Source organism: Paramisgurnus dabryanus, chromosome 1 (assembly GCF_030506205.2).
Source record: "Paramisgurnus dabryanus chromosome 1, PD_genome_1.1, whole genome shotgun sequence".
Classification (NCBI taxonomy): Eukaryota; Metazoa; Chordata; class Actinopteri; order Cypriniformes; family Cobitidae; genus Paramisgurnus; species Paramisgurnus dabryanus.
This window is the reverse complement of record NC_133337.1, coordinates 49,764,105-49,782,806: the sequence shown is the minus strand read 5'-3', so window position 1 is coordinate 49,782,806 and position 18,702 is coordinate 49,764,105. Positions and strand designations below refer to the sequence as shown.

Genomic DNA, 18,702 nt, shown 5'->3' with positions numbered 1-18,702 from the left:
GCCTTATGTATTGTAAACATCAAGTATTGTATGAAAAAGTACACCTTAAAAGCTCTAATATAAATACTGTATAGAAGAAAGACACATGGGTTTCAAAGCCACAAAGTTGAGTAAATAAAGCAGGATTTTTTATTTTTTGGTGAACTTAACTAACCAGTGCTCTTGCTTTATACTCCATCCCTTGAATTCTTCCCATTAATTTTCCTTCTGATGTTCCAGAATGTCCAGATGGTCTACAGTGCACATCCTCCATCCCCAAACACTACAAGAGGTACAGCCACTCTTTGCTTGCTCACAGTCGAGCTCTGAACCACAATGTTAGGGCCCAGCGTACCCAAAGTTTCCCGGTCAGGGATTCCTCAGACTTGGGCTTTAAGTCTGTTAGTAATGTTGCTCCTGCCTTTAGTACGGAGAGCTCTGTGGACAGCGCTGTGAACATATCCACCTTTTCCAGCCAAAGTTCTTCTCCTGGTGAAGAATTAAAGGGAACTAACGCCCTGCTCTTCTTGCGCTCTCCTAACGCTGAAGATATTAAGAAAAAGAAAGGCTGGTCTCCTTCCACCAACAGATCACAATCCCAGAGTTCATCACAGGAGACCAGAATGAAGGTCTCAACTCCAGTTAATCCACATCATGATCAGAAACAGTCAGATGAAGTTAAACAGGAGTTTAGTGATGATGATTATATCTCCTACTCTCCACTATCTGAGCTTCCAGATGTAGACGTGGAACATGTGGCCCAAAAAACAAATAAAAAGCTAATGTTTCACAATACTGTATTACATGTTGATAAAAAAGAAGTTGAGGATGATAATGATTCTCTGCAATTATTTGATGATGAAGATGATGAGATGTTCGTTGACATGCTGGACCAATATGAGACTAACAGCCAGGAACATGAGTCAAACAGAGACACCTGTGTGAAATCCCAGACTTCATTAACACCAGATAATCACTTGATCACTTCCAGTTTCACAGGTGTTTCTGATGGACCTCTTTTGCAGTCTACAACAACCCAATTACAGTCGCCACAAAGTTTGGTATTAGAGCGCCTTCGAGAACGTATTTCTAGTCCTGCCGACGTCAACGGTTTAGGATCAACTTGTTTGGAAACTACCTCTGCTGCTTATATAAACCAAGAGTCGTCTTCCAGTAAGACAGCTTTATCCCTTACCCAGAAAACACTTTCCATGACTCCTAGGAGAACCCAGACTAAGGGAGGTCCCCCTGGATTGAAACAAACAGACATTGGGGTGTTTTTTGGCCTTAAGCCATTGATTGTAAAAAAGGCTGAAGAGGATGCGAATGATACAACTGGGGAAACCAAACAGATAGGATTTAGGCGGGCGAAAATTGCGGAAGCTAATGGGCAAGAGGCAAAACATCCGGGTAGACGACGGAAAAATAACGAAGCGGCATCTGAAGCGTCTAATGTCTCTGCCGGAGAAGATGGCACAACTCAGCCCACGCAAACAGAAGGAGGAAGAGGAGGCAGGGCAGCGGGGCATAAAAGATGGAGCAGGGGAAGAGCGACAGATGGAGATCCTGAGGTGCCCAAGCGCTGTCCGTTCTACAAGAAAATTCCTGGTTTGTGAATTACTTCAAAACAGAGCTACATGCTTTTGATTTGCCCATATTTTTTTTTATTTAAACCACTGTTGCAGAAATTTTATTTGTCTATCAACTTTCAATACTAAAATGTTAATTTTATCTATAATAATAGCAGTATTTCTTTGCTAGGTCTAAAGTGTTAAGTAATTATAATATAAATTTTCTCTGTTCAGGAACTGGTTTTGCTGTGGATGCTTTTCAGTATGGGGTTGTTGAAGGTGTCACAGCCTACTTTCTTACCCACTTCCACTCAGACCACTATATTGGCTTGAAGAAAACTTCAGTTTTCCCTATCTACTGCAACAAAGTATGCCTGTCTCATCTCATATTATTCTGGTTTGCTCTATATGCTGTCTATATTATAATAGCTCTGCGTTGTATGTCGGCTGCACAAAAAAAGAAGACTTATCATTAAAAACAATGTTTTTGTTGCTGATATGAACTCAATTCTCAATATTGTATTGTATTTTATTGATTGATTTGGCTTGACTGAATTTTAAATTTCATAGCTAACTTATATAAATCTTGGCAGGTAACCGGTAACCTGGTGAAGAGCAAGCTGAAGGTAGATGAGCAATATGTTCATGTTCTCCCAATGAACACACAGTGTACAGTGCAAGGGGTGAAGGTCACTCTTTTGGATGCTAATCAGTGAGTATATGAGTTTGTTTTTTCTCTGGCTTGCAGTTGCTTTACTTTTTTTGGAACAACACGTACACAGCGTTTTATAATGAATTGCATCTTTAATATAATTAAGTTTTTAATTACTGTGACTGTTTTACCCTCCAGCTGTCCTGGGGCAGCCATGTTGCTCTTTGTGCTGCCAGATGGCCAGACTGTTCTACACACAGGTGACTTCCGGGCTGATCCGTCCATGGAGCGCTACCCTGAGCTGCAGGGTCTCAGGATCCAGAGTCTTTATCTAGACACAACGTGAGTTCTGCAAGACTTGCTTTATTCGGCTGTACTCTGAGGACTTCTATATTTTTAACAAAGCTGCTTTGCCCTTGGACTTCATTATATGGGAATATACAAAGGTCTCTGTTATGCTCTGTTTTGTTTGGCACGTTCCAAAGTTAGGTTAACTCTCACTTTTAAACGGGACTTTTTTATGTTAAAGTGCTATAATTGGGTCCCCAGTGCTTCTATCAACCTAAAAAAGTGATAGAGAACAACCTAGTAACTTAAGTTTGGATAAACCATTCGCAGCAAGCATGTGAAAAAAAGGTCATTGAAATTTAGCTCCCCTTGTGATGTCAGAAGGGGATAATACCACCCCTTAATCTGCACTATCCAACCACGGCACTGCCATTTAGTGCAGAGATCAACTCATTTGCATTTAGAAGGACACACCCAAACATGGCACATTTTCACACATGCAAAGTGGCAATTTTAACATGCTATAATAAATTATCTATATGATATTTTGAGCTATAACTTCACATGCGTACTCTGTGGACAAAGATTTATTTGACATCTTAAAGTCTTATGAAATGTTCCCTTTAAATTCATTCTTTTTTTGAGTATCGCACAATCCTATTTTTTACAATAATAATAATAATAAAAGCAACACTAACAGTGTAAGCATGTCAAAGTCTAGTGTGACCATGGCATAAGAAACACATACTAAGAATGTAATCTTTTTAACTTGCTTTTAAAATAGATAAAGCGTGGAATACAAATTTAGTTTTATGATTTTTTTTAGATTAAATTAATTTTAAACATCTTCTAGTCTTACTTTATATAATTAGACTTTATTCTCACCATGTATAGGCTTAAAAGCTGGCATGGCGTTTAAAAGAAAAGAAAGAAAGATGAAGAGTGGCAAACTTTTGCTACTTGGTCTCAGATTATCAAATCTCAGATATCTGGACACAACTGTATATAACTTATGTGTACAATAAAAACACTTTCTTTCTTAGGTATTGCAGTCCAGAATACACCTTTCCCACTCAACAGGAAGTCATCACTTTTGCGGTTAACACAGCCTTTGAATGGGTCACGTTGAACCCCCGTACGCTCATAGTGTGTGGCACCTATGCAGTAGGGAAAGAGAAAGTCTTTCTGGGTGAGTAATGTTGCTTTACTTTGCCAGACCCCTCATACGCTCTGTGCGGCTTTATTGATCTTAAAAAAAAACATGTTTTACTCCTCTATAAGATGACCATGAAACTCATGAATGCTGTCCTTACATGGAAATGCTTTTTCACAGTTTTTCTCAATGGCTATTTTATAAGATCCATTCATAAATCACCTATTTACTTGATAATGCTGCACCTCTGTCTGTCTTATCCTAAATAAATCCTAAAAGTTATATACGCATCAAGCTGAAAATATATCTGGATGTAGAATTTTTTTTTTTGGTGTAATCAGTTTTTTTCCTAATACACCTCTCAATCACTAAAGGCTGTATATGTCACCCTTTCCCCATAAAAATATTTCTTTACCTCTCCCCTCTGTTACTCTAGGTGTGGCGGACGTGTTGGGATCTAAGGTGTGTTTGTCCAGGGACAAGTATAACACCATGTGCTGCCTGGAGTCCGAGCTGATTGGCCAGCGCATTACAACAGACTGGCATGCGGCACAAGTGCATGTGCTGCCTATGATGCAGCTTAATTTCAAAGTGAGTCGAGTTCATTTGCTGGCCTTGCATGGTAAATAAAACTATCAAACCTGATATTAAAAAATACTAGTAGCCCAATTTAAATCACATTACACTGTGAAAAGTGATATAACAACTGAAGTAAAACAAAAAACAACTGTGGCTCAAATTAGTTTTTTTTAACATTGACATTTTTGTGCTGCTTTGCTGTTTCCGTGTATAAAAGAGCTGGTTATTTTAAGCACAATCAATAAGGCTGTTTACACTGGTTTTGGATTTAAAATTCATGTGGCGTTCCCTCTTACCTTTTAATTTCCTTGACAGCGCATTTATGCTAATGCCGGAGGAAAAATTAAGATTCTAATTACCAAGACCGAGTGCCAATGCAGCAGTTCTGGCAGCGGCCGAGCTGATTGAGACCGACTGAAAATAAATTGTAATGAGACAGATGCAGATAATAAAGATTAGGTACATGACTGCGCACTGAACCATTACAAACTACTTTTTCACTCATGCCAGTGTTGATTTATGCCAGTTTTGGAGCGGTTCCCAATGAGCAATGTGTTTAAATGGCTATGACAAGGTGGAACAAAAAAGTGCTAGGTTAATTGTAGATTACACCATGTTTTGATTGTCCCACGACATTGAGAAGCCATTATGTAAATTTTTAGAAAGAAGTTGATTACAGTAATTACATTGATTGTAGCATCTTCAATGATATTTAAGTGCCACAGTAAGATAAAAAAACGTACTATTTCGAGAATAAAATCATGGCAATGTTACAAAAATACTGGAGATTAAAATTAGGAGGTTAAATGATTAAATGCGTATGTAGAAATATGTTAGGTGAAAGATGTTCAATATTATGAAAAAACATTTGGTTATCACAATAATAGACATTTTGTTGTTTGTGAAACTTTGACATTATTATTGCCTTTATTCACAAAATGTTTTCCCCCAATACATTTGCATTTATATTTTTAAGTCTTATCCTAGCTGCTTATAAGTGAGCTGCAAAGCAAGCGATTCTTTCTGAATATGTTTGTGTGACTTAGAATGTTGCCTTGGGCTTTTTATCATTTATCATCTCTTTCATTCTTGTTTTCACTACCCATTCATGCTTCAACTACCCATTGTTAACTATACAGAACTTGCGGGCACACTTGAAAAAGTTCTCACAGAAGTATGATCAGCTTGTGGCCTTCAAGCCCACGGGATGGACCTTCGACCACAGTGTGAAAGTGGAAGACATTCAGCCTCAAGCCCAGGGGAACATCAGTATCTACGGTACATCCCATCTTTCAAACAAACTCTTCCAAGTAATTCAATCATAAGTATAGCATGCTTTTAATTGCATGTATTGCAGAGCATGCAATTAAAAACATGTATTTAAAGTCGCCATGAAACGGAAGTAGCGATTGCCTTATTTTCCCCGTGGTGACGTATATCCGAATGAAACGGCTTTTGAGATGAAATAAGGCAGGGCTGGATTTGAATTTGTCCATCGAGATCTGATTGGATCGTTTGAAGTTGGGTCGTGTTGCTAATTGCTAATCACTGCGATCTTCTCCCGGACCCCGCCCGCCTGCCATACTTTTGACCGGAAGTGAAGAGAGATCGTTTTGAGGAGGGGAGGAGATTTGCATTTTTGATTAAAGATTATGAGCACACATGAATTTTTAAAAAATAATGAAGCTCACAGATAAGTCATTTGTTAATAATACCACACTATTAAAAATACATATATAGTTTTTCATTTCAATTTCATTGCGACTTTAAAGTTTTAAGTACAGATCTAAAAAAGCAGGCAAATGCTTACATGTAGGTCTGCATTATCCTCTAATATTTTTAGAAAATAATTTAGTTTTTTACTGATGGATATCTGATGGTCCTTGCAAAAGTTGAAAGTGAATGAAAATTTTCACTTTAAAACTAAACGTAGCCTGCGAATCCAAATATCAAACACAATCAAGGGAAATGGACGCACACCAAATTATATTGTTTTTGCATTTTGATTTTACAGGAGTCTAAAAATACACGCACTGTTTTGTCTGGTGACGTCAGCAGCACCGGGCAAAGTGTTTTGTTATGCTTTTAAATTAAAATGGAAATAAGACATTAAAAGCAAATAAAAAACACATTATAGTTGTGCGCCATTTACTCGTGTTTATGACAGACGCTTTAATGGCAATTTAATAGGTTTTTGCTTAATGGTTGGTCCTGTACCAATAAATGCAAAATGCAGAAGACATTTTTTATTGATTTCCACCACACCTTCTCTTTCTTAATAAGATCTCTGAGCTGATTACTTTTCATTAAATTAAATTAAATTAAATTAGTGTAGACAACATAGCCTTGTCAATTCGTGCCACTGGTCTGATTATACAGAATAGCTTAGTTTATACATGGAATATAATTACATTACATTGATTTTTCTTCCCCTTCTTGCAGTTGTTAGTAACGCTGAAAGTCATTTCAGGGAAGCACAGCGTGCCTTAAACAGAATCAGCAGATGTGATTTCACCCAAAGAAAAACTCAAATTGTCAGGTTTTGCAAGGGTTTTCATTTCCAAATATCAGCGATCTGCAGCACGGTCAGGTGCTGCCTCAGGCAATAGTGCATCTCATTTCACATGCTCTATTGAAATCGAAGACATCCAGCATGGGAATTAATTGGGAATTTATGCTTGTTAGAAATAAGCGTTTTGCGGTTGGTTGTTGTAAAGGGCCCATATCATGGAATCAAGATTTTTAACATATGACCTTCAAGATAAGACTTTCCTGATCTTAAATTTTTTATTTATGTATTTCTACATTCATTTAGTAAAGAGCAACTTGTTAGCTTTTCCATCGAGTTTAGTAACACTTCGGAGTGGCAAGGATTATAGGCGTGTCGTTATATTTGCGCTGCCTACTGCTGTGACATCATACAAGTGAGCGTGTTGTTGGAATACATCCCCATACATTCGTTTAATGTTATTTCTCAGTGTGCAACAAAATTAAAATTGGCCACCACAAATAGGTGCGAGACATTACAACATGACAGTTTCTGCACAAACACTGGTGGTGTCAGTCGGTGCGCTCCGCTAAGCGTCATTTAAGTTGCATTTAAGCATATATGCGGACGTTCGCGTTGCAAATGTGCCACCACAAACTGCAATTCTGGAAAAAAACTGTTATGGTGTTCCTGATTCTCAACCTGTGGATGTTTTTCATCGCTTAAAGGGAGTTTGGGAACTTATAGCAGAGCACAGATGACAACATGTTTGCTCAAGACAGCGCAAGCTAGCATGAAGGTAAAGCGAATCTTTTAGATTATAGCGATGACGCTGGTAAATGACGATTCTCTCAGACCAATCAGTGATCTACAGTGTTTTCGTGTCACCTTTTTGTATCAGCTCGGGTCGCAGGTGGTACTAAAAAGTTTTGGGTACTATGTACTGCACCCAGTGGAAAAGCCCCCAAAAGTAAGCTGACCCAAACCAAACAGTGTGGTACTATGCAATGGAAAAGCGCCATTAGTCGAGTCAATTAAAAATGACAGTGAGAACTGCTGATTCATTCATGGTTGAAGTCCTAAAGGACTATTAGCAAAACCTTGTAAGGATCAGAGATTGTAAAATATGTGACACTGGACCACAAAACCAGTCATAAGGGACACATTTAGAAATGTAAAAATGTTTTCCATTGATGTATGGTCCGTTAGGATAGGATAATATTTAGCCGTGATGCAACTATTCGAAAATCTGGAATCTAATGCTGCAAAATATCAAAGTATTGAAAGTTGTCAAATTTAAGTCCTTAGCTCTGCATTCACTCACAAGTAAATGTTTTGATATACGTATTTAAATTGTTTTTTGGCTATTGCTACAAATATACCCATTCTACTTGAGACTGGTTTTGTGGTCCAGGGTTGGTCACATAATAAAAATAATATATACAAAATATAATATACTACGAAAGGGTATTATATGGCCCCAGTCCATAAATGTATTAGTGCCAACCAGTGCAAAATATTGTATTTATGTCTATTTCACCATATCTCTAAATACTCTGTTTATCTGTTGCAGGTATTCCCTACAGCGAGCACAGCAGTTTTTTAGAGTTAAAGCGTTTTGTGCAATGGCTGCGACCGAGAAAGATCATCCCTACAGTGAACGTGGGCAATTGGAAGAGCAGGAAAGCAATGGAAAGCTACTTCCATGAGTGGCAGACAGAACCAAGAAACCTCAGCCTAGAGAAACCCAAGCTCTGAAACGAGGCAATAATGAAAACTGACCTCCGCAATTAAACTTTTGACCAAGCAGTCAAGCTGTGTGCTCATCAGCTGGACCAGTATTACTCTGTGACCATTTTAGCACACTATGGGGCAGTTTCCTGGACAGGGTTTAGATTAATCCAGGACTAGAAAAACATTACGGTTTTGCATCTTGACACAATACAATGGGAAAATACATGTTAAGATATGTCAGCGCAAGATGTTTTCAAAATTAAGGCAGATTGCACTTTAGTCTAGGACTAGGACGAGCCCTGTCTGGGAAACAGCCCCAAAGTGTAAAGACCTTTTGAGAAGGTGGTAAAAAAGATAATCCAACCTTATTAAATGATGATTGTAGTATGGTTTTATATTGTTGCCATTACTAATGGCTTCCCTGTCTGTTTCTACTTTACCAACACCATGTTACTTGTTTTAAAGTTTTTTTTTACCCAGCTAAGTGAATGTTTTATATATTTAAATACATATTTGTAAATAAAATAAATTCTCTTTGCTTAACACACTTTTTTCATATTTTATTGTTTTTGTCCACATTCTTATTTTTGTCATTAAGAAAGATGACACGTTTAGCCCTGGTTGTTTTGACCAATTTTTAATATTATTCCTCTTAGACAAAGAATAATTTTGTTAGTGTTGTTTATTAATTCAACAAAGCACATTTTGTATCAAAATATCAAACTCAGTATTATGCAGAAAGTCAGTTTATAAAAACATACAGTATTAAACAGAATATCCTACACCCTCCCAAAAATAGAAATCATGAAAAGACATGTAATTGTAGAATCACTGGTAAGAATTTACTATGCGTAAAAAACAAAACTAACTGCAATAAGATCAAAGCGCCACCATGTGGTTGAACTAGTGCAATGGCTCACAAAACTTTCTCACAATCACTGTTAATGTCTACAGTGGTACTGTATTTAGTTCAGTATTTCTGTAATGCTATTCCAGCATTTATTTATTGTTATAAGTAATCCGTAATATTTTTTTTATCCAAATTGTTATAGTATTCTTGTGTAAATTCATTAACAGCAATGTGATTTAAGGGCACAGAGACAAGGATGTCCATTTAACAAACAAAAACAAAGATTGTCCACATTCATAGAAGGACCTCACAAAATACCCACTTAAAATGTATCTAATACATAATAGCTTAACATAAACATTTTCATAAAAAATTATTATGGCAGAGCAGATGTGTACCCTGAAATAAGATCAGGTCATTTAAACTATGTCCTCGGTTTCTTCAGAGTGCAAAGGGTTAGAATTTGGGTGTTGTAGAATTGTCAGTTTTACCTATAATGGAAAATAATAAGTTTACTCTTAATAATGTGTCTCTTTGATTACATTGGCAAATTTTTTTTACTCTAAAACATTTGCAAATACCTCATGTCCGTTAATCTTTCCCAGATATGACTTTACGTCCTCCACTGTGTCTGTTCGCAGGCCATTGACAGCCACGATCTGATCCCCCTTATGGAGTAGACATGTGACCTCAGTCTGCTCACATTCAGATACACTGGAGAGGAAGGACATGAAACATGGTAAGAAACAATAACAATTATTACTCATAAAATATTTTTCCTGCAAATCCCAAACTCAACATTCAAAAAGACCACTCCATGTTGCGTTTTGAATACTGGTGTGCTGGTATTTTTGACCATTGTTCATATATTTATCTGTGAGAAGTGTACCATGGTTTTCCTGCTTCCTCTGTTAAATTCAAGCCGGAGAGATCATCAAGACGTAAACAGATCTCCTTAGTGGTCTGTGTTTCACTGGAGAAAAAAATCAGTGTCAAAATTTTGCCAAACCATGACTTTGCTGTTAAGTATTGTAAGTTTATTAACAAACAGATGACACTTTTGTTTAGATCAAAGATACAATTTGATGGATCTGTTACACTGTAAAAAAAAATTTTCTACTTGTCATTTCAAGTTCATACTTAAAAATTTAAAGGGGACATTTCACATTTTCAAGACTTTTTCAAGATGTCAAATAAATCTTTGGTGTCCCCAGAGTATCATATGTGAAGATTTAGCTCAAAATATCATATAGATAATTTATTATAGTTTAAAATTGCCACTTTGCACAAAAAATTGCTTTAAAATGGAAATGAATTGATCACTAAATGGCAGTGCCGTGGTTGGAAAGTGCAGATTAAGGGGCGGTATTATCCCCTTCTGACATCACAAGGGGAGCCAAATTTCAATGACCTATTTTTTCACATGGTTGCAGAGAATGGTTTACCAAAACTAAGTTACTGGGTTGATTTTGTTTCACATTTTCTTGGTTGATAGAAGCACTGGGGACTCAGTTATAGCACTTAAACATGGAAAAAGTCAGATTTTCATGATATGTTCCCTTAAGTCATTTTGACTTTTATTTTTTATCTTGTCTAGTGATAAGTTCTTGTAACTTATAAAAAAAAGCTAATACAATTTTATTTTATAAGTTACAGCCACTCATCACTAGTCAAGATAAAAATAATGTAAGTTAAAATGACAACTATAATTAAAAAAATGAAGTGCAAGCTTAGTACAGTGTATTAAATAAAGTACATTCATTTAAGTTCATTCCAACATACTGATAACATGAAAATCCCTTGCCATTTATCTTAGTAAAGGCACAGTTTTCAGTTTTCAAGTCAAATTGATATGAGATTAAAATCTCCTTTATCTCGCTCGTGTATTCAGCAGAAAAGCTGACTGGTATTTTAATTATAACAAGTTACAATATGAGAAATTACTGTACAGTGTGATATAATGCTAAGATTGCAAATTAACTGAGCTCATATGTTTCTGTCATCTAGCAGCAATCTGGACTCTACAAAAAAATTTGCAGCCGTCTCTTGGTTGCAGATGCGTCTGTTTTTTTGGATGAAATTACAAAAAAAATTCAAATTAATTTACATTTGGAATGTGATAAATAACATCATGCATCATTCATTAAACATAGTATGTATGTGATCATTACCTCGGGGTTTCTTTCCCCTCATCAGATTTTTGGTATGTCTGCATATCATTAAAAACTTTCGTGACACAATCCAGAAGACTATTCCTTTCCCTATAAATAAAAATAATATCTTTACTACAGTATTTGTTCCAGTCATAACTCCTAAGTGCATAACAGTTTTATTCAGTCAGTCAAAGCAAGTCTATATACAGTCAATATTGTAATAATGAGTAAAAAACATCTGTAAATAAAATCTTAGGAAATAACACAGTCCAATGTCATTAAATAATGATAGGTTAGTTGCTGGATAAAAGGAGATATTTAGTTATAGGGTTGGTAAATGTAAAATTTGTTATACCCTGATGATAATTTGATATTTTTGCCGCTTTCCCCTGCAGTATGATCCACTTCCTAAATCCATAAAACCAGTTTTTTATGTTTTATAACTTGTAACTTTAATTATTATTGAAATAATAATTTCTCTATGTGAGTTTGTAGATTTGACTATGCCAAACCTCTAATGTGGATGGTTGCCTCCTGTGTTGTTGGTCACATCTATGGTTCTCAGTTTTACCATATTCATGTACTGATATCCTTTTGGGGGGCAGTGGTGGTACACAATCACCTCCACTCTACATTTATTATTATGATACAGAAAAAAATCATGGGATCAGATTTAGACTTGAGTATTATTACATAAATATCATAAGTCTTCCTGTATACCTAATGCCCCAAAGTATGGACATACTAGAATGTTGATGAGGTACCTGATCACTATCGTCTGAGTTGTCATCAGTAGACTTGGGTTCATTAATGTTCAGTGGTACAGGTTTGGATGTAGAACTGATCTGGTGGGAAAACCAAATGAAACCTTGATGTAAGTGAGTTATTATGGTACACATAGAAAGAGGATTTTATTCAATTATTTGTGCTATACAATTTTTTAAACATAAAGAAAGCAAACTGATCATTATGTTATTTTTTGTTGATGTGATACCTGTCTAGAATTTAATTCAGTCATGTTCCATGGTACAGAATCAGAGCTGTATTTATTATGCTGTAAGAAAAGTTTACAGATTTTTCAGAAATTATATAAAAAAATTTTTATGATGATTTAAAAGTGTTTACATTAGAAAGAGGAATGTTATACCTTCAGCACCTGAAGTAAGGCATTGAACCATCCATCTGCCTCTTTACTGAAAACATCAGAATACAAATATAACTAAATCTATTTACAAACATGCACATACAATACTTTTAAACATGACTTAATTGTTTTTAAAGGGGCACCTTTTGAAAACCGTTAAGATGTAAAGTGTTTACAAATACCCTTACGAAAATTAATTAAATGTTTATAAATTTTACTACAAAGCATGGTTAATTTTTGTAAGGGTAAATGTGACATTATAGTTGATACAACCATCATTGTAAAAATAATTTATACTAAATAAAATGTCTTTAAGGCACAATATGCAATATTCGCTGCTAAAGGTTGCAAAACAAGATGTAACTTGATGATGTTGTGAAGGAGTGTGGAATGATGGGAGTAGTCGTCTTCACTTTCACTGTCGATTTGACAGAACTCCCAAATCACGTTTATAGATGATGTAATAAAATAAAGTTTTTTTTATAACGATATGTTTTGACTTAACATTTTGAATTCTAACATTGTTTAAAAACATTTAGGATAGCCTTCTTCTAAAACACATTAAATGTTTTCATTACCTTAAAAAAGTCCCAACATGTAAAGGGGGTTGCACACGGACCGCGCAGCTCAGTGCCGCGCAGCGTTGCGCCGTTCTAAAAAACTCGAACATATTGCTTTTTATGAGTATACACACACCGGCACGGACAGGTGGCACCTTTCCCCGCCGCCCAGCTACGACTCAGGAAGTTGCTCAAATCCCTGTCGCGCCACAGAGCGCCACTCACATAGTTTAACATTAAATAACATCATATTTGTCCCAAATCATTAACGATTAACATTGGCTGCTAACGTATATTTTGCATTTTGAAGTAGACGCTATCTGACGAAGCTTGCGCTATTTAATGTGCACTTCCGGTTTACAATACCTCCGAGTTGTGCTAGACGCGACTCGATGCGGCGCGACGGTGAGCTGTGCGGCCGGTGTGCGACCCCCTTAATACTGGTTTTAAGCTGTGGAGGACGTGCCATTATGTTTCAGTCTAGGGCATTCTGGCTTGAAGATGTGCAATGGTTGCGTGAATATTACTACAGTTTACTATAGTAAATACTATCTACTATAGTTTTTTATGTAAAAAGCTTTAATCACTCCCACCTTCTTACCTCGCAGGTCGTTTTTATTTTAATAATCTTTCACTTCTGTATTGTTCATCATTTATGGTACTCTCCGGTTCATATTGAAAGGGCTGAACAGAAGATGTTAATATTGTTGTATTTTTAATAACATGCACATCCAGACCACATACCTATTGTCTGTGTGCATTTATAACTCATCTGCTGTTTCACACATCATGAAACAATCTAGCCTACAGATTGAAGACTTGTTTACAATGTTTACCTCACTGTTGCGTTAATAGAACAAAGGTTTTGCAACCTTTGCACATCATGTATTGTGATGTGAACAAAATGGTGAATGGTGATTTTGTTTTTCAAATTTATATGTGTTTATACAACCCCAAATCAGAAAAAGTTGGGACACTGTAGAAATTGTGAGTAAAAAAGGAATGGAAACGTTTTCTAATCTCATAAACTTATATTTTATTCACAATAGAACATAGATAACATATCAAATGTAAAAAGTGAGACATTTTGAAATGTCATGCCAAATATTGACTCATTTTTGATTTCATGAGAGCTACACATTCCAAAAAAAGTTGGGACAGGTAGCAATAAGAGGCCAGAAAATTTAAATGTACATATAAGGAACAGCTGGAGGAGGACCAATGTTTAGGAATAGGAATGTTGTCCCATTCTTGTCTAAAACAGGCTTCTAGTTGCTCAACTGTCTTAGGTCTTCTTTGTCGCATCTTCCTCTTTATGATGCTCTGAATGTTTTCTGTGGGTGACAGATCTGGACTGCAGGCTGGCCATTTCAGTACTCAGATCCTTCTTCTACGCAGTCTTGACGTTGTAATTGATGCAGTATGTTGTCTGGCATTGTCATGTTGGAAAATGCAAGGTCTTCCCTGAGAGACGACGTCTGAATGGGAGCATATGTTGCTCTAAAACTTGGATAAACCTTTCAGCATTGATGGTGCCTTTCCAGATGTGTAAGCTGCATGCAACACGCACTCATGCAACCCCAAACCATCAGAGATGCAGGTTTCTGAAATGAGCACTAATAACAACTTGGGATGTCCTTGTCCTCTTTAGTCCGGATGAAATGGCGTCCCAGTTTTCCAAAAAGAACTCAAATTTTTATTCGTTGGACCACAGAACAGTTTTCCACTTTGCCAAAGTTCATTTTAAATAAGCCTTGGCCCAGAGAAAACGCCTGCGCTTCTGGATCATGTTTAGATATGGCTTCTTTTTTGACCTATAGAGTTTTAGCCGGCAACAGCAAATGGCACGGTGGATTGTGTTCACAGACAATGTTTTCTTGAAGTATTCCAGAGCCCATGTTATGATTTCCATTACTGTAGCATTCCTGTATGTGATGCAGTGCCGTCTAAGAACCCGAAGATCATGGGCATCAAGTATGGTTTTCCAGCCTTGACCCTTACACACAGAGATTGCTCCAGATTCTCTGAATCTTTGGATGATATTATGCACTGTAGATGATGATAACTTCAATCTCTTTGCAATTTTTCTCTGAGAAACTCAAAAAAAACTATTTTCCGCAGCAGCATTGGGGGAATTGGTGATTCTCTGCCCATCTTGACCTCTGACAGACACTGCCACTCTGACAGGCTTTTTTATACCCAATCATGTTGCCAATTGACCTAATAAGTTGAGAATTACTCCTTAAGCTGTTCCTTATATGTACATTTACATTTTCCGGCCTCTTACCGCTACCTGTCCCAACTTTTTTTGGAATGTGTAGCTCTTATGAAATCCAAAATGAGTCAATATTTGGCATGACATTTCAAAATGTCTCACTTTCTACATTTGATATGTTATCTATGTTCTATTGTAAATAAAATATAAGTTTATGAGATTAGTAAATTATTCCATTCCTTTTTTACTCACAATTTCTACAGTGTCCCAACTTTTTCTGATTTGGGGTTGTAGTTTGGGAACCCTTTAAAGTAGAAAGAGAATGACATGAAGTCTCCTTATTTCTTTCTCGTCTATAATTATACTGTAGTGTAGTAGTCCCAGTATACCTGGTTTCTCCTATGAAGAAATACTCTCTTTGAACCTTGTCTTTAGGATTTTCTGCCTTCATGAACAGCACAGAGGATGGTGTACACTTGAAGGCTTTACAGATCCATTCAATAAAAGAATGCTCTTTAGGGCAATCAAGTTCTGTAATGCTAGATAGGAAAAGAATATGTATCATTACACATGATTTATTTATTGTTTATGTGAAAAGTGAATGGAATTGTTCTCCTTACCTGGAAACATCTATGGATTTTATAGGTTTGTCTTTCTTATTATTTCTGTAATATCTTAGCTCATAGTTGCTGTCACCTGTCTTGGCAAGCACAAAAAGGCGACGCTTCCATGATATCTGCAACAACAGCAAACTGATTGGATGAGATAAGATAGACATTTTACACATATCTACTTTAAATTTACATTTGGGGATTTAAATATTATACCATATTTTTTATAAAAACAGCAGGGGGGGACTTGTACAGGTAACCTGTGTGCATTTCCTCCACATTGGCTGCTTTAGGGGAACATGAAGAAATGACGGTTAGCCAGAACGTAACATTATGTAATGATTTCTTTATTTTTTATTTATAAAAATCGATAAATGTTTCTCATTTGGTTATTCAATAGGCAAAAGATTCCAGACATACCTGCATTTTTGCTGCACATTTTGGTGAATGGTTCCTTTGTGCATAAACAGAAACTAACTAACTTTATATATTACTGTACATTGATTGATATATTGTCTTACTGCATTCCATTTCATACACCATACATTTTAACAAATGATGCATACTAATGTATTAAAGTTAGGCATTATATTTATAGTCACCATGAATCAAAATAAAGTTTGCTTAAGGTAAAAAAAACTTTTCTTTTACATTTACATAACATTTATTAATTTTCTAAAAAAAGCTAAAGTCTAATGTAAAGAACATTTGGTGAAAACATACCCTTGAATTGACTGAGTAAGGTCATGTCAAAAATTAAAATGAAATCAATCAATCAAACTTTCATGCTCCAAAGCTCATAATTAGATTTTGAGACTTGCGCCTGGATTTTACAGACAGTCTCACATTTGTCTATGCACCGAGTGCTGTTTAATATTACGCACATTGTAGCAAAATATTAGCTTTTGTCTTTAAATGTTAAAACAAACAGTGAGTGATCAAATTTATGCTAGACTTACAGTGCTATATATTAAAAATACATTACCTTAAGTAAAAATATAGTGTCCTCTGTAATATCGTGCACTCAGAATGTACATGTCATGATGTTAGTTTTAAAGGAAGCTATTTTTAAGAGCTTTAAAGGAGGTGGAGTTTCTGGTTAAAGATTCCTTCCTTTGTTTTAAAAATATCATTCATTTCTGTTTGTTTAAATGTTTATACTGAACATTTCGCATTTCGTTACAGGAAATAGTACAGTATGGGTCAGTTTCCCGGACAGGGTTTAGATTGATCCAGGACTACAATTTAGATCAATTAGGACATTTGTAGTTTTTACAAACAAACCCTTGCAAAAACAATACTGGTGTGCATCTTGAGACACAACAATATGTTATGAAATGTCAGTGTAAGGTGTTTTTAAATCAAGGCAGCTCAAACACGCATTTTAGTCTGGGACTAGGATACAGGTAACCGAAACAAAATTATATAAAATTATTTTCTCTTCTCCACTATGTCACTGGCTCAATTTCCAATAGCTTTGACTCGAGTCCATGTGAAGACCAATCACATATAAGAACATGTATTTTGCAACAATAAGTCATCTTCATCATGCACCTTAGATTGCAGATAATTCTTTACAATCATACAATCTAAGATTAGAGGTACTCTGATCTTGCACCTTTCAAGTTAGCATTTACTGTAAAAATTTGTTTTGCACATTTCTCAGTAAAAATCAGATTAAACCTGATTACCTGTAACATTTGTGTGTGTGTGCGCAGGTACACGTGTGGACTTCTGGGAACATAACATTCCAGTATAGAGAAAAACCCATAGATATGAGGAAACAAATTAAGTCTTATTTTCAATGTATTATATAGTGCACTTGAGGTATCTCTAAGCATGTTTTTCTCTTTCAGTGCATTTTCCGGTTTAAAGAAAGCATTAAAGGGGACAGAGAATGAAAAACCATTTTTACCTTGTCTTTGTTGAATAATGGTAGTCTACCCGCATTCACGAACATACAAAAAGTGCTAGACCTGCTAAACATCTCAGTCTCATAGAAATTCCTCTTTTAGAATTGTCAGCCAGAAAACAGCCCAATCTGAAAAACTGATGCTTATGACATCACAGGCATCTCACTGCCCCTCCACTTTAAAATAATTGGCTACATTTTTTGAGTGGCAGCAAAGTCAGCCAATCAGTAATGAGATTGCAAGTTAAGCCAGTAGGGGGAGCCAAATAGGTGCAAAACCACTTGTTTAAAATCCCCCACATAGAGATATCTGAGAGAGGTTTTAGGAAGCTTCTAAGGCAGTACAGACCCAAACAAAAAATTTTTTGTCTACATGTCACATCACAGAACAAGGATAAATACCCCGTTCAATCATTCTATGTCACCTTTAAGCCTGATTTTAGTTTAGTCCTTATTTTCACTCAATAGACTCTTTTACTTTTTTAGTTTATTATTGTAGTTTGTACACAATAAAAAACGTGGCAACGTATGCGCGCGCATATTGCCAACGGAAGTATGGCAAGAATCAGCAGTGAAGCAACACAAACTGAGAAAGTTATTTTAAAAAACTTTATCAACTTTTTCAACACAGCTACCAGTTCCGTGTACTATAGTTGAGTGGATAGACGTTAGCAGATGGCCAAATATAAAGTGGCCAGATACATATATACGCATATAAGTGTATTAAACGCAACATCTAGACATTTTGATGCTGGGAAACATTGCTAACACGTTAGAACCACTGGGGAACAACACCACTTCTGTTGCCAAAAT

The 18,702-nt window shown here is 36.1% G+C and overlaps 2 protein-coding genes across 5 annotated transcripts in view; one reads left to right on the top strand and one right to left on the bottom strand.

Annotated features, from left to right (window-relative positions):
- The window catches only part of dclre1a (DNA cross-link repair 1A (PSO2 homolog, S. cerevisiae)), a 31,492-nt gene that overhangs the window by 791 nt on the left and 11,999 nt on the right, over nt 1-18,702 (top strand). The window contains exons 2-9 of one of the 3 annotated variants that reach the window (XR_012337098.1): nt 220-1,587; nt 1,785-1,918; nt 2,144-2,262; nt 2,401-2,544; nt 3,534-3,679; nt 4,080-4,234; nt 5,362-5,500; nt 9,936-10,033. Coding sequence is in view for 1 of the 3 variants with exons in the window: in XM_065262658.2 (XP_065118730.2) it covers nt 220-1,587; nt 1,785-1,918; nt 2,144-2,262; nt 2,401-2,544; nt 3,534-3,679; nt 4,080-4,234; nt 5,362-5,500; nt 8,284-8,468 (2,390 nt within the window). In the remaining 2 variants the exon portion in view is untranslated. Of the gene's footprint in view, nt 1-219; nt 1,588-1,784; nt 1,919-2,143; nt 2,263-2,400; nt 2,545-3,533; nt 3,680-4,079; nt 4,235-5,361; nt 5,501-8,283; nt 8,925-9,935; nt 10,034-18,702 lie in introns of those variants that run through there. The other 2 variants (XM_065262658.2, XR_012337099.1) reach the window with 2 other exon arrangements.
- plekhs1.1 (pleckstrin homology domain containing S1, tandem duplicate 1) lies at nt 9,007-17,026 on the bottom strand. Of its 2 annotated transcripts, none has more exons than XM_073815347.1 (14): nt 16,963-17,026; nt 16,398-16,431; nt 16,194-16,264; nt 15,987-16,102; nt 15,756-15,905; nt 12,595-12,640; nt 12,442-12,501; nt 12,212-12,292; nt 11,960-12,076; nt 11,803-11,855; nt 11,466-11,555; nt 10,184-10,267; nt 9,876-10,008; nt 9,007-9,785 (listed from the first exon to the last, which is right to left on the bottom strand). In XM_073815347.1, exons 2-14 carry the CDS (start codon nt 16,414-16,416, stop codon nt 9,714-9,716), a joined length of 1,092 nt encoding a protein of 363 aa, XP_073671448.1. In that variant the 5' UTR covers nt 16,417-16,431; nt 16,963-17,026; the 3' UTR covers nt 9,007-9,713. The 2 variants fall into 2 exon arrangements, with proteins under 2 accessions (XP_073671448.1, XP_065118742.2); XM_065262670.2 differs by having other exon boundaries at nt 16,194-16,261; nt 16,963-17,008.